The sequence below is a fragment of the Knufia obscura genome (genome assembly GCF_036327395.1).
Source record: "Knufia obscura strain CCFEE 5817 isolate CBS 148926 chromosome Unknown scaffold_5, whole genome shotgun sequence".
NCBI classification, from domain to species: Eukaryota; Fungi; Ascomycota; class Eurotiomycetes; order Chaetothyriales; family Trichomeriaceae; genus Knufia; species Knufia obscura.
In genome coordinates, this window is record NW_027042691.1 from 452290 (window position 1) to 467802 (window position 15513).

Sequence of the window (15513 nt, forward strand, 5' to 3'; positions counted from 1 at the left end):
AGATCTGATCTCGCAGATCTAGGTTACGGTAGGCGCGGCAGGTGCAGCCCACTCTGTGACTTCGCCTCCATCTATGACTCGTTCTTGTACCTTCTTGCTCACCACGAACACCTTTAATACTTTGCTTACATTCGCTGTCTGAGATCATCAGTCTGCACTACGACCACCACTCAAGATAGCACCATTTCACGACCATGCACGTTGCTCCCAAGCCGAGTTACAATCTACAACTACCTTTGACACCAATCTGACCATAACACTTCCAACCGAGACCCAAGCATCTTCAGCAGAACAGATGCTAGAGTTCGGCGCCTCGAGCTCAATATGGAGCTTCGAGCCTGCTATTACGCTTCTGAAGTCCGCTGCAGGAGGCGAGGACGAGCCTGCACCGTCTCCGACAATGCAGCCTGACCTGACAACTCCTTTGACGCCAATACCGCAACACACTGCAAAAGGAGGACTGGGTGACTTCACCGAGATATGGAAAGAGCTCGGCGTTGCTTACGATCCGCCCACACCTTCTCAACCCGATGTTAAGCTTGGTTCCTCAGTCGAGTCTGACACCTCACAGCTGGTAAAAGCGGTTAAGTGGCGGGACGAACAAGATGGGGCAGACCTCGAAGATAATGTCGAGCCTGAGCAGGTCACTGCATCGAACCTACGAACCAGGAAACGTGCTGCCAGAAGAGCTCGCGCAAGAGAAAGAGAGCTGCAACTTGCTCAGGGAACGGTAGACCCTGCTTCAGATACTGCTACCGATGATGAGTCAGGCGAAGAGCTGGAGTCCTTGAGGCGCTCTCCAGACCGACGGTCTCTCATCGCTGATCTGGTAGGACGTCCTCGACCGACTGAGACCATTTCGCCTCCGACCTCACCCTCCCCACCCAAAACCAGGGCTACGCTGCAAACACCTACAAAGAAACTATGGCCAATATCGAATCCATTTCTATGGTCTGCCCCTAGTGCTCCATCGCCTGCGAGCAAAAACACTATCATACCTATCGATGGTTTGAATGGTCATCTACGAAAGCTCAACCTGATCTCTCAGCTTAGTCTGAAGTTTCCGGATGAGTCGAAGTATCTGTCGAATCAAGGCTGTCGTGAGCCGGCTTTTAGCCCTCTCAACACATCTTCGTTTGGGATTCATGTCTTTATTGATTTCAGCAACATCAGCATTGGCTTTCACGACTGTCTGAAGGTCGCACGTGGTATCCCTATCACGAATCGAGTGAGGCGCGTTCCTCTCAACTTCCACAATCTATCCCTCGTCCTCGAAAGAGGCCGGCCCGCAGCCAAGCGAGTGCTATGTGGCTCCGAGCGAACATCGACTGTTGACCAGGCGGAAGCCTGCGGCTACGAGGCGAACGTTCTAGATCGTGTCCACAAAGTGAAGACACCTACATCAAAAAAGAAATACTACCCTGGCACCAACGGAGGAGGCTATCATTCTGCCTCCGGTGTCTCCCACGGCGAAACCAGTGGTTCCGAAACACCAATGGCGACCTACAAATGGTCTGAACAAGCTGTTGACGAGATCGTTCATCTGAAGATGTCTCACTCGATCCTTGACGCAGAGAAACCCTCCACCATTGTTCTTGCTACTGGCGATGCCGCCGAAGCAGAATATTCGGACGGGTTCCTGCGGATGGTCGAAAGAGCTCTCAGAGTGGGCTGGAGCGTTGAGCTGATCTCATTCAAGCAAAATACGTCTAGTTTGTACAAACGCAAAGAATTCAGACAGAAATGGGGCCCCATGTTCAAGTGGATCCAGCTGGATGACTTTGTGGAGTCCTTGATCGATGAGGGATCGTGAGAAGCGAGTCCCATCTTCGATTATGAGAACTCTTCAAGAGCACGTCTGCTGTTGGATGCACAGTTTCATGCTGTGCAGGTCAGAGATGCGCGTATGCGGTCTATGCAATATTTTAACCAGAACTCTTATCAATGAGGGATGGTTGCACGGGAGTGCGGCGGTCGTACTTCAGTGACAGCACGCACATACACAGTGACGAAGAGCACATACTTCTTGTCACTAACACAATTGAGTGAGCAAAAGCAGTAGACCTGCCCAGCCACTAGCAGCTATCGCTCGACTCAACAGCGCATGAAGATGCAGCATACTTGGCCGAGTCCACGTTTCAGGACGATTTTATATTGTCAGGTTTAGACTGTGAGACGAGGATCTGGTCACGGTACCGATGACGCTTACGTCACGTTCCACTTGGCAGAGTCAACAGACCCACGGTGCCCTCCTCAGGGACGGGCACCGTGGTTATGTATTACTTGCCAAGTAGACGTTGGGCTCAAGGAGTACGAAGGTCTAAGTACCTACACAGCAGGCAACATGCACCATAGCTAGAATTTCACATCATAACGACGGCAGCATCGAGCGGCCTTTTTGACAAAGTCGTCGATCGAATCAAGCCATTTGTCACACATATTCCCTCCTTTCATCCTGGACACCCATAATATATTCTGATGCGTCTCCATTCACTGATCCTCTAGGTAGTGAATCTTCCAACAAATTGCTATCCATGATCTTCTATCAACCTACAGATGTTGCCGCACGATCTGAATTCTAGCAACCGTAGACATAAAGCTTTAAATTGAGGGAAACCACGAAGGCAACTACGTACTATCAATGAGCAGGCAGGTGCTAGTCTCCTTCACAAAGCCCTCAAGGAAGCTGCGACCTTCTAGGCTGAAACGAGAAAGGTACCACCCTTCACATGGAAGGCGCAACGGATAACGAAGCAGGTGTGAACCCGGGTGACTGGGGAAAGCACGACGCACGAGCTCCTAGGGAGGCGCGACCTCGAATGGTTCCGAGGCAGGCACGATGGATGAACCGATGCCGCAAGTGCGGTGTGCGAATGAACAGAGAAGGCGCAACCCAATAGGACGAGGCTGGACGATCACCTAAGGGTAAGCAACATAGGACGCGACCCGTGTCGGTAAGGAAGCTACGACCAAGGTCAGGCAGGTACCTAGCTGATGATGAGGGAGGTACGACCGACAACGAGGCAGGCACGATCGATAACAAGGAAGGCGCGATCTTCGTAAGGATATCAGGAAGGTACGACTAAGAGAACAGGAAGGCACGACTAGGGAAGAGGAAGGTACGACCGGTAGCCAGGAAGGTACAACCGAGAACAGCGGAAGGCGCGATCTCTGCTTAGAAAATCAAGGAAGGCACGACCGGCCTCTAGTACTGTTGAGGAAGTCACGACCGAGTCTAAGGCCTGAGGCAGGTACGAGCGTCGATGCGGAAGACATGACCGACGACAGAAGCAAAGGAAGGCGCGACGGCGGATCTGTGAGGGGGAAGGAAAAAGTGCAGTCGTGGAACGAGGCACGGTTGAGCGAGGAAGCTCCGTGATGATCATACTGTGGCTGCTCTGTGATAGATCATAGTATGCGTGAATTGTATATCTCTGGAGGACGCCGGGAGACTGGGGAGAGACGTCGAGCTCACGGGATGAAGCGGATAAATGTTGTACATGCTAGATCTGAAATATGACCAGATCTGACATCTCAGGAGGACGCCGGAGTCCTGACTCGTAGTGCCATCTATTGTACACTATCGGGTATCTTCTATGCAATACAATTCTTATAAGTCCGCGGAAACGGAACACTGTCACGTACATTCGTGACGCCAGTCAAGTACATCAACAGCCGCTCTAGTCCTAAACCAAAACCACCATGAGGCGAACTGCCGAAGAGACGTAGGTCCGCGTACCATGACAATGAGCCCAATGATTCGCCAGCTTGCAAGTAGGGGTAGTCTGCATCCGTTTCTGTCGGTCCCGCTGGATGCGAGAGGAGACCTTTCTCCCGCATGTTTTGGATGAGGGGTTCAAGACGGTGTTCTCTGAGGGAGCCACCGACTGTCTCACAGATGCCGTAGGGAAGGAGAAGGTCGAAGCATTCGACTGTTTCTTGGCTGTTGTTAGGTGTTTGTGCGGAACTTGGCAGCATGTAAAAGGGCTTTTGTTCCTTCGGGTAGTGCGTTACGAAGGCGGGTCGGTCTTTGGCCAGCTTGTTGACGATCCAGCGCTCATGCTCGAGAGCAAGGCCACTGTCGAAGCTGGGCTTTTGCTTGAACAGGTCTGGCTGTTGGTGAGCTGCGTTTTCGAGAGCCCGCATGGCGTCGGCGTATGTGATGTGTAACCATCCGGGCTCACTTAGTGCTGTCCATCGAGCTCTCAGATTCGGATCCACCTGGTCCTCAGATCGCTTGTCCGAGGCATAGTAGTCGAGCAACTCCTGGCCAGTGCGATTGTTCTCTAGTCGGAGAACAATGTATTGTATCAACGCTTGTACTCCGTCCACCAGCTCCCGTAGTTCCGTGATACCTCGGCCTTCGAATTCTAACATACTCATCTCGGCAAGGTGACGTCCTGTATCCGACTCCTCTGCCCTGAAAGCAGGCGTTAAGGTCCACACATTTCCAAGCTCAGCGGCGTAGGCTTCCAGGTGCAATTGCGAGGAGACCGTGAGATACTTCTGCTCACGAAAGTAGTGCTTCTGCTCTTTCTCTTCTTTTCCGGCATGTGGCGACGACTGCAGCTTCGGACTGACAGTGAAGACTTCGCCTGCTCCTTCGCAATCCGAAGATGTGATAATGGGTGGCTGGACGTGCACAGCTTCTGCATTACTGTTGTAGGTGCCAGAGTAGAACTCATGCACACTGTTCATGACTTGATTCCGCACTCGAGCGAGCAAGGAGTACAGTGGCAGCCTCAGCCGTAGATGTGGGTATAGCCTCAGATGGTCAACTGTCATGCTCTTCTTCTGTATAGGGGATGCGTCAACAGCCGACTCTCCAACGCGCAACACACTCTCGACTTTGAGTTCATGTGTCTGCCCTGCACTCGGTGACTTTTCCCATAGCCCTTCGAGCTCAACATATGCTCCATTATGTAGATCCCTCGCAGTTTCTGGGTTGAAGACGGCCTGTATGGCTGCCAGCGTAGATCCATCCTCAATGTGGGCAAATGCTACCTTTTTCTGCTTCCGGATACTGCGTACTAGACCGGCGATCGTGACCTTGCTGCCAGAGGGTGGTGGGTCTTCTACCAGACGGGCATTCTTGCTGAACTTCGACCGTGTGAGCTCCTGCGTCGGCGATTGAGGGTTCGGATTCTTCGCCCACTCGGGTGACAGCCCGACAACTTCTGAAGCGCTCTCTCGAGAGGTTGATGCGTAGCGTGAAGCTATGCATAAGCTCAGTCCACGACTTAGCTGAGTAGTTGCGAAGTTCTCATGGAGGAGGGTTGAAGCGGTTTGACATCGTTGCAGGCGTACTTGGCGAATCCATCGCCATGGCATGCCGCGACTCTGAGAAAGAACAGACACGATGTTGTGGAAAGAGCGACTGGTCTCACATGGACCCAGTCCTCAGAGGCTGCCATGCAGTGCGGCAGCGAAATATGGATTGGAGGTCTTGGATAGCTACGGTTGAACGTGTGCACCTCGAACGCAGAGCCGTACATTTGTCTGAACCGGGTAAGGTCAAGAAGGCAGTAACGATGAGAAGGAGCCACCAACAGTGACTGCAACAATCGCGTCTCACTGTTTCCCTGAACCAGATGCAAGAACGGGTTGCGACCCTCGCAACAAACCTGGCAGATCGATTGTAGACCTTGATATATGGCTATCTCACTTCTTCCGCTTCCTGGCCGGACTCGGACTACTTCTCCTCTGAGCAGCCTGCTTGACCTGCAACAGATTGTCCTGCGCTACTGCCTTCACCTTCTCAACCCTCTTCTCCACTTTCCTCTCGTCATCCATCCCGAAGCTGCTCACTGTCCCTATTGTAGCGACGGTCCAAGCCGGGAGCCATACACAGAAAACACCCACAGGCACACCATATGAACCTGATACCATCCAGCTGAAACTGATCTGCTCCAACCACACCTTCAGCACGTCGTTCATGCCCATGTTACCATCGTAATAACCAGTCAACTTAGCCGCCAAAATCGCAGCATTAGTAATCACGAACGGGTTGAAAAGCACAACCGCTATCAAACTTGCCATTGCTCGCGGTGCCGAATGTTTGTAGTACCCTGCGTAGCACAATGGCGCACAGAGCACGCCCAGAAACATGCTCAGACTGAAATTCAGCGTCGCAAGGACAGTCAGCTCCAGCCCAAGAACCAACAACGACAAACTCTTGACAATCATATGGAACTGTGAGATTCGTGTCTTCGGATCTGCTGGCGGGCTGAGGTCGCTGAAGACAAGACCGGTTTCTCTAGGAGCGCCGTCCTCCTGCTTTTCTGACGATATGCCATCGAAAAATGTGCCGTCCATGAGGCTTGGATTATTCGCGAGTCCAAATGCAATGCCGATAGGGATCATTACCAGACCTATACACAATGATCCGGTCCTCCTGAGTTGAGTATCGTTCTGTGCTGTAATCAAAATAGCCAACGGCACTAAGGAGGTCAAGTAAAGCCCCGACAGAAGCGCAAGAGGAACAATCAGTGGACGGTCAATCGACTTCCACACTTTTCTCCTCACCAGATCAGGTCCGCCTGCAGACTCCGTCGAGAGCAATTGCTTAGTCGACATATTCGGATCAGCCAATGCCATCTCAGTCCTGTCTCTCTTGCCGTCGTCATGCTCGGTAGCTTTTGTGTGTTGCTGATCTTTCTCCTCTCGCTGCTCGTAGCCACTCTTGATCCACAAGTAGATCGCCATGACCGTGAAGCCCGCACCGACAGCCATTGCACTCGGCAGGTAGGTACCAATACTGACGAAGCGGTTATTCTGCAGTAACAAATAAAAGAAGAAACTCTGATGTAGCTTCTCCAGCAGATTGTTAATACTTCGTGTCAACGACTCCACGACTCTGCCGAATGCCATTTCGTCTTCCCGCCCATGGCCAACGGCCGTCAGGGTGATCGCATCGATATGGTATGGCATGAATACAGAGTGGGCACCCGTAGAGTGACCCACAGCCTGATTGCGCATACCATGTCCGAGGACTTTCAACCTATTCAAGTAATGGTGCTGCTCCTCAGGTTTGGCGTAGAGATGCTGGGACTGCAGGAGCGTCGGTATACCCAATTGGCCCGTCGAGATCTGTGCGGCGGTATTGATCAAGTCCAAATTCGGTAGCTGCCCGTTGATCCCATCATAGGAGATGTGCAGAGCATGAAATGAATGTCGAAAGGGAAAGTCGACGCATATCACACCCTGTATGGCCCCTGACTTCAGAGAAAGTGATGACACCATCCCAGGATCGTGCTGCGACAGGTATGCGTCGATCCAAGCTTGTGGTCCTGTCGATGTATCGGGCGTGACCAGTAGTATGATGTCTTTTGACCATAGCGACCATCTCGAGAAGTACCGAGCGAGTGTGAGGAGCAGTGTCACACCATTCGTATTCAATTGTCCCTCGAAGTTCTCGACTGGAGCAACGATAACTATCGACTCGGTGCCATCCCCTCGTGGAGCATGAACGATACCATAGACATTCTCGCCCTCGTAATCCTGGCCGCCGACCTTGTATTTGTAGGGCTGTACCGCGCTTTTGATACCTGAGTTGGCGAAGAGGTCCCGTATTCTTTGGTTCCGGTGTTGAGGGGTGGCCTTCATATATGCCGTGGACCCATCCTGCTGAATGTGCTCTTGAACCTCGAGGACGTCGGCGATTTCGTGTCTATATGCTCGGAAGATATTCTGTTCTGTGCCGTGAAAGTATGTGTGTACTTGGCCAGGCAGCAGAGCATTTTCCGAAATATATGTCCGGCGGGAGTACTCGTCTAACGGCAGGAACAGAAGCCACAATATGCCGCCGAGGAAGCATAGCAGGGAGATATAGGGTGGGATCTTCAGCAGTTGAGGACTCGTCCGAAGGTTCGAAAGAGAAGAGCCTACAGTCGGTCAGCATGAAGTAGTGAAGAGACAAGATGTCCGTAGCCTTACGCAGGAGACCCATTGTACCTTGCTCTGTCTTGTCGACTTCATAGCAAGGCTTGTGATATGATCGTGAAATTGGTGGTCGATTTGATGCCACATGTCTCTAAACTCCAAAATTGTGGATGAATTTCCACTCTCGGGATGACGCCAGAACGACACGCGAGGCGCGTCTCTTTCGAAGTGAAAAGGAATATAATTAATCTACAGTCCAAAAGGTCTAATATTCATACATCGTACAAACGGGCATGGCCAGTTTCATGGCCCCAATCTCTGTCCACTGTTTCCTAGCCAATTCAACCCTATCGGTATACTGTGACTGCTAGGGCCTCCTCCTTCTGACTGAGGCAAGACACCATATCGACCATATGTCTTCTGATCGACAGAGACATAATGCGGCAAGCGTCCGAGTAGATTGAGCTTGGCTTCTATCCACCTCGATATCTTCTCCGGTGGTGCGAGGAACTTGAGATACCCTATTTCGACTATGCGACGTTAGCAGCTGCTGTAAATCATATTACTGGCGTAGTCTTACATAAGTATCCAACAGTAACGGCACAAAGATGCCCCAAGAAAGAAGTATTCGGTATCAGTACAGAAGTCACCACAATCAACGCCAGTGGTGTAACCCAAGTAGGTATCTTCACGGACGCAATCCTACACACCGTTAGTAATTCAGTCCCACGACTCGTAGCCTGTAATACTCACTCGAGATATGGATTCGCCCTGAAAGTCTTGATTGCCTCAACTCCCAACAACAAAAACACCCATACACTACTCCCCAGCACAGCCGTATTCCCTCTAAGCACAAACTTTTCAATGACAATGTAGACCCCAGCCGGAATCGTACTCAACGGGCCCAACCACAGCGCCAGACAATTGAGCGTGCCCCATTCACTCTCAAAGCGCTCCATAAGCGGTATCAGACATATGGTATCCAGGAGCATATGAAAGAACCCCATGTGTACGAGGGGGTATGTATTCAGCCTGTACATGCTTCCAAAGCTGACCTTGTCCGGTACGAGCGCGCCCCAATCTATTACGCTCCATACTGTTTGGAGCTCGAGGATCCATAGGCCGAGTATGACGAAGAGGATGATACGTGTAAACAGTGGGAGGCGGAAGAGGTAGGAGCGTATGCGCGCTGGGTTCGGTATGGGGACTTTGATCGAGGAGGTCTGGCGATTGAGACCAGAGGGTGGGTCGGGCGGCATCGTGATGGAGAGGAATAGTGGCGCTTTGTGGTGTAGGAGGAATCTGTAGACTTGTTCTCATGCGATCTTGATAGTAGTCGCTTCGTCCTGGCTCAAATTTCGAGGCTGCCGTCTCGTGCGAAGTGTTGTATTGCCTGCTTCAATACCTCAAAATAAGATATTGTTCTCCAACAAGCACACAGCTGTCACGCGATGGTAGTCTGACGGAGGTACAGACGAAAGGCAGAACGGTGGTCGCGAAGTTCATTGAAAATCGTAACAATAGGCAAGGGTGCGGCTCGACGCGGCAGTCTTGGAGATGATGCGCGGCGGAGCCGGCGTTCCGAGACGCTGATCAGGGACGCTCGGGCTCGATTCTCGAAATCATTAATATGGGCTTGAGAATGTATGTACGTACATACACAAGAGCTACAGACAAAGACGATAAAGTGCTACTCATTCTATCCAATACCACATCTATTGACCGACAATCCAACGCAATAATCGAAAGTTCCAGCGCCATTGGGCTCATAAGCTCTTGCAAGCTGAGAAGTAATGCTAAGGGGGTATCGTCGCAGCGCTAAAGGTAAGATCAAAACCAAATATGCCTCCCAAGTCATTACCAGCCCTCCTCTTTACTGTGTACGTGTTTATCACTCATTGTATCCTCTTCATTCATTTCCTGTGTCGCGTGACCTAATTAGTACCGACTCTTGCCAAGGCTCTTCTGCTCTCGTCGGACAGCCCAGCCCTTCAACCCAATGACAAACATGGTAAAGGCCATCAAGAACGCTGTAAAGCCCATTACCACAGTGAAGGTAAATATGGCCATCAAATTGTAGACCTCCATATAGTGGACGATATCTTTTGTGCTGAGCATGAAGACCAGACCGCCTGAGATGAGGCAGAAAGATGCAGCAAGCTCAGTTGGTGGTCGAGACGGGTAAACCGTCTTTGGTGGCGCGAGATAATTGAGAAGATAGGTGAGACCTCTGCACAAGGAGAAACCAGACAGAAGCGTCCCCCATTGCTTGTGGACCATGGTCGACACCACCGAATCTTGGTGGTGAGAAGACATCATGATACCCAGTAATAGGATGATCAGAGCTGGCATGATGTTGAGAGATATTGTATACGACTTGGGGTGCTCACGAGCTTCATGCGCCTCTTCAGGATGTACCTCGTTACGAGTCGGCATAAGATCGACGCTTGTATTCAGCCAGGTCCGTAGCTTCTTTGATTCGACGAGCATGCCGGCCTGTGGTAAAGTTAGCAATTTTCTTTCGTCCCCTAGATCACTGGACTCACCAAGCCGCCGCCAAAGAACATAATCGAAATCGACACATGTTCGAAATCCTGTGCAGTCCATGCGCCGCCCCACGCAGCAAGATGCTCCATGAAGACGTTCGTACACCCGTACAAGAAAATCACAAAACTTTCCACGAACTCGGCTGTCGGGGCACGGGCTTTCCAACCAACTTCAGATCTGGTCGGTTTGAGATTCCATGCCCAGCCAAAGTCTGCGAAGCTGCCCAACCATCGTCCGAGAGTCAACAGCCCGTACCAGAAGAAGATCCCACCTTTGACAAAATGAGCCATGCCATTGAAGACGTTGAGGGCTCGGAAAATGCCAGAATAAGTGACGATCCCACTAGTCAAAGCGACGAAGCCAAGAACAAGGATGGTTCGGTCGATCATCTCGTACGCGACCTCGGCAACCTTAATTATCTTTTGCGACGCGACTCTCGGCACGCGCGTCGAAAGATATTTGTCGAATCTAGTATTCTTGAACCAAGAAGGTCGTCGTCGCATAGGCTCAATTGGAACGTCCTCCATGTCTTCCGGCTCTTCTTGTTCGGGCTTACCAAATTGGTAAGCACGATCCGGTGACAAGTTGCGCGATGAACTCGTTGGAGAAGGAGGTTCTGTGCCTTGGCCACTATCCGCTGACCAGCTGTGCTTGTGGTACGGTCGGTTCATCGATTGCAGCGACGGAGGTAAGAACGCGGCGCGCTCGCTTGAGTTTGTGCTCTCCTGCTTGTTGCGACCAGAGTACAAGAACAACAAGCTCATCACCACTTGCGCAGTGAAAACCCAGGTTGCGATCCAACCAACTTTGTGGTGAGCATTGTTTTCGTATAGGTCAGGAGTGTTGATATTATAGATTGTACCGGACACTACACCTAGGCCATTCAGAACAAGGAATGAGAGCTGAACGGGCAGCGCAAGCTTCGAGCGCGCAATGCTGAACATTACCCCTGTGAAAATCAGCTATTGACATTTCCATGGGCTTGATCGCATGACCTACCGATTGGCAGAACGAAGAACCAGGCCAGGACCTCAAACCCGATATGCGCCAACATCAGACCAGAATGCGCTTCCAGGCCGGCATAACTTGGCTCGTCGAAAAGATTGTAGTTTTTGGGCTGATCTGAAGTAGACGTCGAATTTGCTGGGTTCATGTGCTCATCGCCATGTCCAGCGGCCAGCGCTGCGAATGCGCAAAGCAGCCATGCTGCTTGCTGGAGTGCGAAGCGCCCCATCCGTGTTGTGCTGTTATGATAACGATATTGAGCCAAGGTATTAGGTGTTCTCCGGAGAGTCGAGTCTGGGAAGTGTAGTCGCCGTCTGTCCTATACTATCTGTCCCAAAGCTTTTGTGTGGACGCTGATTAGATATGCGCGCGCAAGAGCTCTGATAGGAGTCGCACGCGAGGAAGGTGTAACACAGTACAAAGGGAAGGAAAGAGCAACAGCAAGGGAAATGCGCGTAGGAGGCAGATGAAAAGGGCTTTGAACAGTAAGCGAATTTGCAATCATTTGTTCACATGAACGAAGCTCCCGCGGTTCGCGATGACGAGGCGCCGTGAACGACGGGATCCCGTTGTCATGGCTAAGCTCGTAGAAAACTGTGCTTACTCGTGCTGTAGTCATGACCGGATAACGGAACCTTGAGTGAGTAATGGTAAGTGGCCGGAAGAGGCAAAGGCGGCTGCCACGAACAACCGTCAGGAAGGCACCGATGGGTCATCTTCACGGATTTGTCGGATGCTCGCGAGCACTGCAGGCCGTCGAAGCCTATCGCGTGATGATGCGACAGAGTCGGATGAACGAAGAAGAACGCGAAGCAAAAGATTTGCAAACAAAGCGTCATGGGATGGAAAAAGGCGCCGCTGGTGGTCGGTACGCTAGGCTCGTTAGCGGTAGATCATGAGCTTGATGAGCTCTAAAAATTCTTTATCCTCACGCAAAGTGTGCAGCTTGCTAGGATGAGCTAGGACAGTGCTGCATGCACTGGCGTGCATTATTCAGCCTCCCAAAACGTAGTACGGGACTTCAGTTCCGCTATCTACATATGCGCAGCGTTCGTTATGCTTGAGAAGATGATTCTATTTGCACCATATGTTGGAGATAAAGGAAGAAGCTCTCCCACCGTTAGTACGACCTTGATTACACATCGATGCTATGCATTTGTTGTATCATTGCGGGAGCTCTGCTCTGCAGAGTCGTTAAGGAAGCGCCAGATGCTCAGGGTTTGGGTCGAGGTGCCTTGTGATGCACTGAAATCGCTATCAAGCTTGGGGCTGGCAGTCAACACGATAGCTTTTAGGCATGCTGAATGGAAACCTCGGTAGTCAAATTTTCACCACGATTGTGAAGCACCTGACTTCCTGTCCTCAAGATGAGATTATTCCACCTCATTCGTTCTAGCGGATCCAAGTACTACTCGGATACTTGAATCGCAGGAACCTCCATAGCAGTGGCCGTGGAGTGCCGTCAATACTATCTGCGCGTGGCGTGAGGTCGGTTGCACGAACGAACATGCGTGTAGGAGTTTCTGGCTGCCTGACTGTCCACGTAGGCACGAGCCTTGGCTGTACCGAATACAAGCGGTCAATGCTCAGACCTCGCTCGCGCTTAGTCGTTCCGATACGATCGGACTTTAGATGCTATGCTTCCGGAGGCATCAGCAGACCTTTGCGATATCACTGTAGACCACCTGGAAAACGAGTACTGGTTTCGTCTCGTTTGGGGTGCCTCACATGGCGTTCTCATGGTTGTCCATTGTTGACTGGGTCGTGTCCCAATAGTGGGGGCCTGATCCAGGTTGCGACTTTCACGTGGTCCATGTAGAAGTTTTTGTCAGTCGCCCCCTCATGCTCCGTCCTGCAATACATTGGAGGCAGCTTTCGAAGCTCTGGAGCTAATGATTTGAGGCTTGTTGACACAATGACCTTGACACATAACAAGCAATTCATTGTCGACAGAGCAGATGTACAGATAGGTCTCGACGACAGGTGGTTTCCAAGCTAACAAAAGCACCGGCCGAGAAAACGCCACATGATCCACAGTCCCGAGGGAGCCGTAAGTGCGGAAAAAGGTACTAAGCCAAGCAAGGGAGTGTAATGGGCTGTAAGTCGGCGATTTAGATTTAGTCAGTCCGTGGTAGAGCTTTATAAACTTAAAATGTCTATACTAAATTATAATAACTACGGCCCCTAGGTACGTATAAGTAAGCTAGATATACTAGGCTTAAAGTAGGTATACTAATTACGCTACGTCTAAACCTAACTACTAAGATACATTTAGTAATATAGCTATATAACTATAAGGGTATAACTAATACTTAATATTATAAGATACTCTATAATATAAGCTATAACTATAAGAAAGTATAAAGTCGGCTTAAATATAACTAAAGAAATACTAATAATAAGGGATTTAATAAGGCGTACTAGCGATTAGTGAAGAGAGTTAAGAAATCTAAAATAAAAATAAAAAGTTCTAGGTATATATAGGATAGCTTAAGAGTTTAAAGTATATCTAGATATATCTAAATAAGTCTAGATATACTTAAATATATCTAAACTAGTTTAGTTTTCTTATTTACTATTATATAGTTCTTATCTCGTATAAATATATTTCTTATTTTTTTATATAATAAGAGTTCTTATTATCTTTACCGTATTTCGTTACTTATAGCTAGTAAGGACTATACTTCTTAAGTATAATTAGATATACTCTATACCGTATAAGAAAAACTTATCTTATCTTTCTTTTTTAAGCGATAACAGGTCGCTTTAGTACCGCTTTAAGTATAGTTACTAGTTCCGTAAAGAGTACTAAGTCCTTAGATATATCGTTAATATCTACTACCTTCTAACTATTTCTAGTCGCTTCTTAAGATATAAATAGAGTTAAGATAGCTATAGAACTAGCTACGAGTATAGTCTTTTACTTTTACTATATCTAAAAGCTCTTTATAACTTTAGGTATTAGTAGCTCTATAAAGAGGCTATAAGTATATTAAGTAATAGCTTTATAAGCGAAATAAAACGCTATATAAGTAACGAAATATAGTTTCTTACTAAAGGTCTTAGTAGTTAAAATAGAGAAAAGCTTAGATCTAAAGTTACTAACTCTAGTATAAGTTAACTTAAAAGAAATATAGATATTATACGAAACTTATAAATCTATTAAATAGTAATAACTTTTTACTTAATTTAAGCTACTAGTACTTAGTTTAAGGTTTATTAAATTTAATAAATAATTACTAGCTTTAGCTAAGTAATTTAACTATAACTAGTTAGCTCTTAAATATACGAAATATTAGTAGTAACTAGGTACTATATATTATATCTTAATATAGTATTATATAAGTACGCCTATTATAGTACTTAAAAGTATTTATTAATAAAAGAAATAATATAAGATATAATTTAAAATAACTTAAAATAATTAGTAGTACCTAAAGTAAAGAGGTATATCTACTAGTTACCTTATAGAACTTATAGAGTCGTAGTTATACTAGTTATCGTAGTAATAAATAATATTAAAGAAAGGTATACTTAGCTATAATAAGTAGTAGATAAGGATATTTAGTATATCTAAATATATTTAAATATAAAAAGAAAAAAAAAGATATTTAAATATCTTTAGATATCTCTAGGTAAGCTTAGATATTTCTAACTAAGCTAATTATAGCTAAAAGAATTTAGTTTAACTAGAAATTTAAGTAAGTATACTAGCTTTACCTATACCTTCTTCTTATATAATTATATAATATTAAGTACTATACGGAATATATTACTTTTAGATATACTTCTAGCTTATTTTAGTATTTATAGTATCGTCTTAGTATAACTAAGTATACTTCTTTTTCTTAATAGCTCTCGGTATATTTTATATCTCTTAAAATACTTATTTATATAGGTACTTCTCTCTTTATAGCTAACTACCCTTTAGAACTCTATACCCTTTACGCTTCTTTCCTTCGGCTTATATATTCTTATAGATCTCGGTTAGTAACTGTTTCTATTTAGTAAAGATAAGGCTTTTCTTAGGGCTTATAAAAATACTTTAAAGGACTAGTACCCTTAGACTTAAGAAGAGCT

The 15513-nt window shown here is 47.9% G+C and overlaps 4 protein-coding genes across 4 annotated transcripts; 1 reads left to right on the top strand and 3 right to left on the bottom strand.

Annotated features, from left to right (window-relative positions):
* Nucleotides 1–295: 295 nt before the first annotated feature.
* PMZ80_004951 (uncharacterized protein) lies at nucleotides 296–1813 on the top strand (the record flags this gene model as incomplete). The annotated part of the gene is made up of 1 exon (XM_064873374.1): nucleotides 296–1813. One exon carries the CDS (start codon nucleotides 296–298, stop codon nucleotides 1811–1813), a length of 1518 nt encoding a protein of 505 aa, XP_064730478.1.
* Nucleotides 1814–3594: 1781 nt separating this feature from the next.
* On the bottom strand, nucleotides 3595–5331 carry SLM5 (asparaginyl-tRNA synthetase; the record flags this gene model as incomplete). The annotated part of the gene is made up of 1 exon (XM_064873375.1): nucleotides 3595–5331. One exon carries the CDS (start codon nucleotides 5329–5331, stop codon nucleotides 3595–3597), a length of 1737 nt encoding a protein of 578 aa, XP_064730479.1.
* Nucleotides 5332–5661: 330 nt separating this feature from the next.
* GAA1 (Glycosyl phosphatidyl inositol protein transamidase complex subunit) lies at nucleotides 5662–9140 on the bottom strand (the record flags this gene model as incomplete). Its single annotated transcript, XM_064873376.1, has 5 exons — nucleotides 5662–7883; nucleotides 8167–8213; nucleotides 8270–8411; nucleotides 8462–8583; nucleotides 8635–9140. 5 exons carry the CDS (start codon nucleotides 9138–9140, stop codon nucleotides 5662–5664), a joined length of 3039 nt encoding a protein of 1012 aa, XP_064730480.1.
* Nucleotides 9141–9819: 679 nt separating this feature from the next.
* PMZ80_004954 (uncharacterized protein) lies at nucleotides 9820–11662 on the bottom strand (the record flags this gene model as incomplete). Its single annotated transcript, XM_064873377.1, has 3 exons — nucleotides 9820–10377; nucleotides 10428–11377; nucleotides 11428–11662. The coding sequence occupies 3 exons, from the start codon at nucleotides 11660–11662 to the stop codon at nucleotides 9820–9822; spliced, it is 1743 nt and encodes a 580-aa protein (XP_064730481.1).
* Between the last annotated feature and the right edge of the window lie 3851 nt (nucleotides 11663–15513).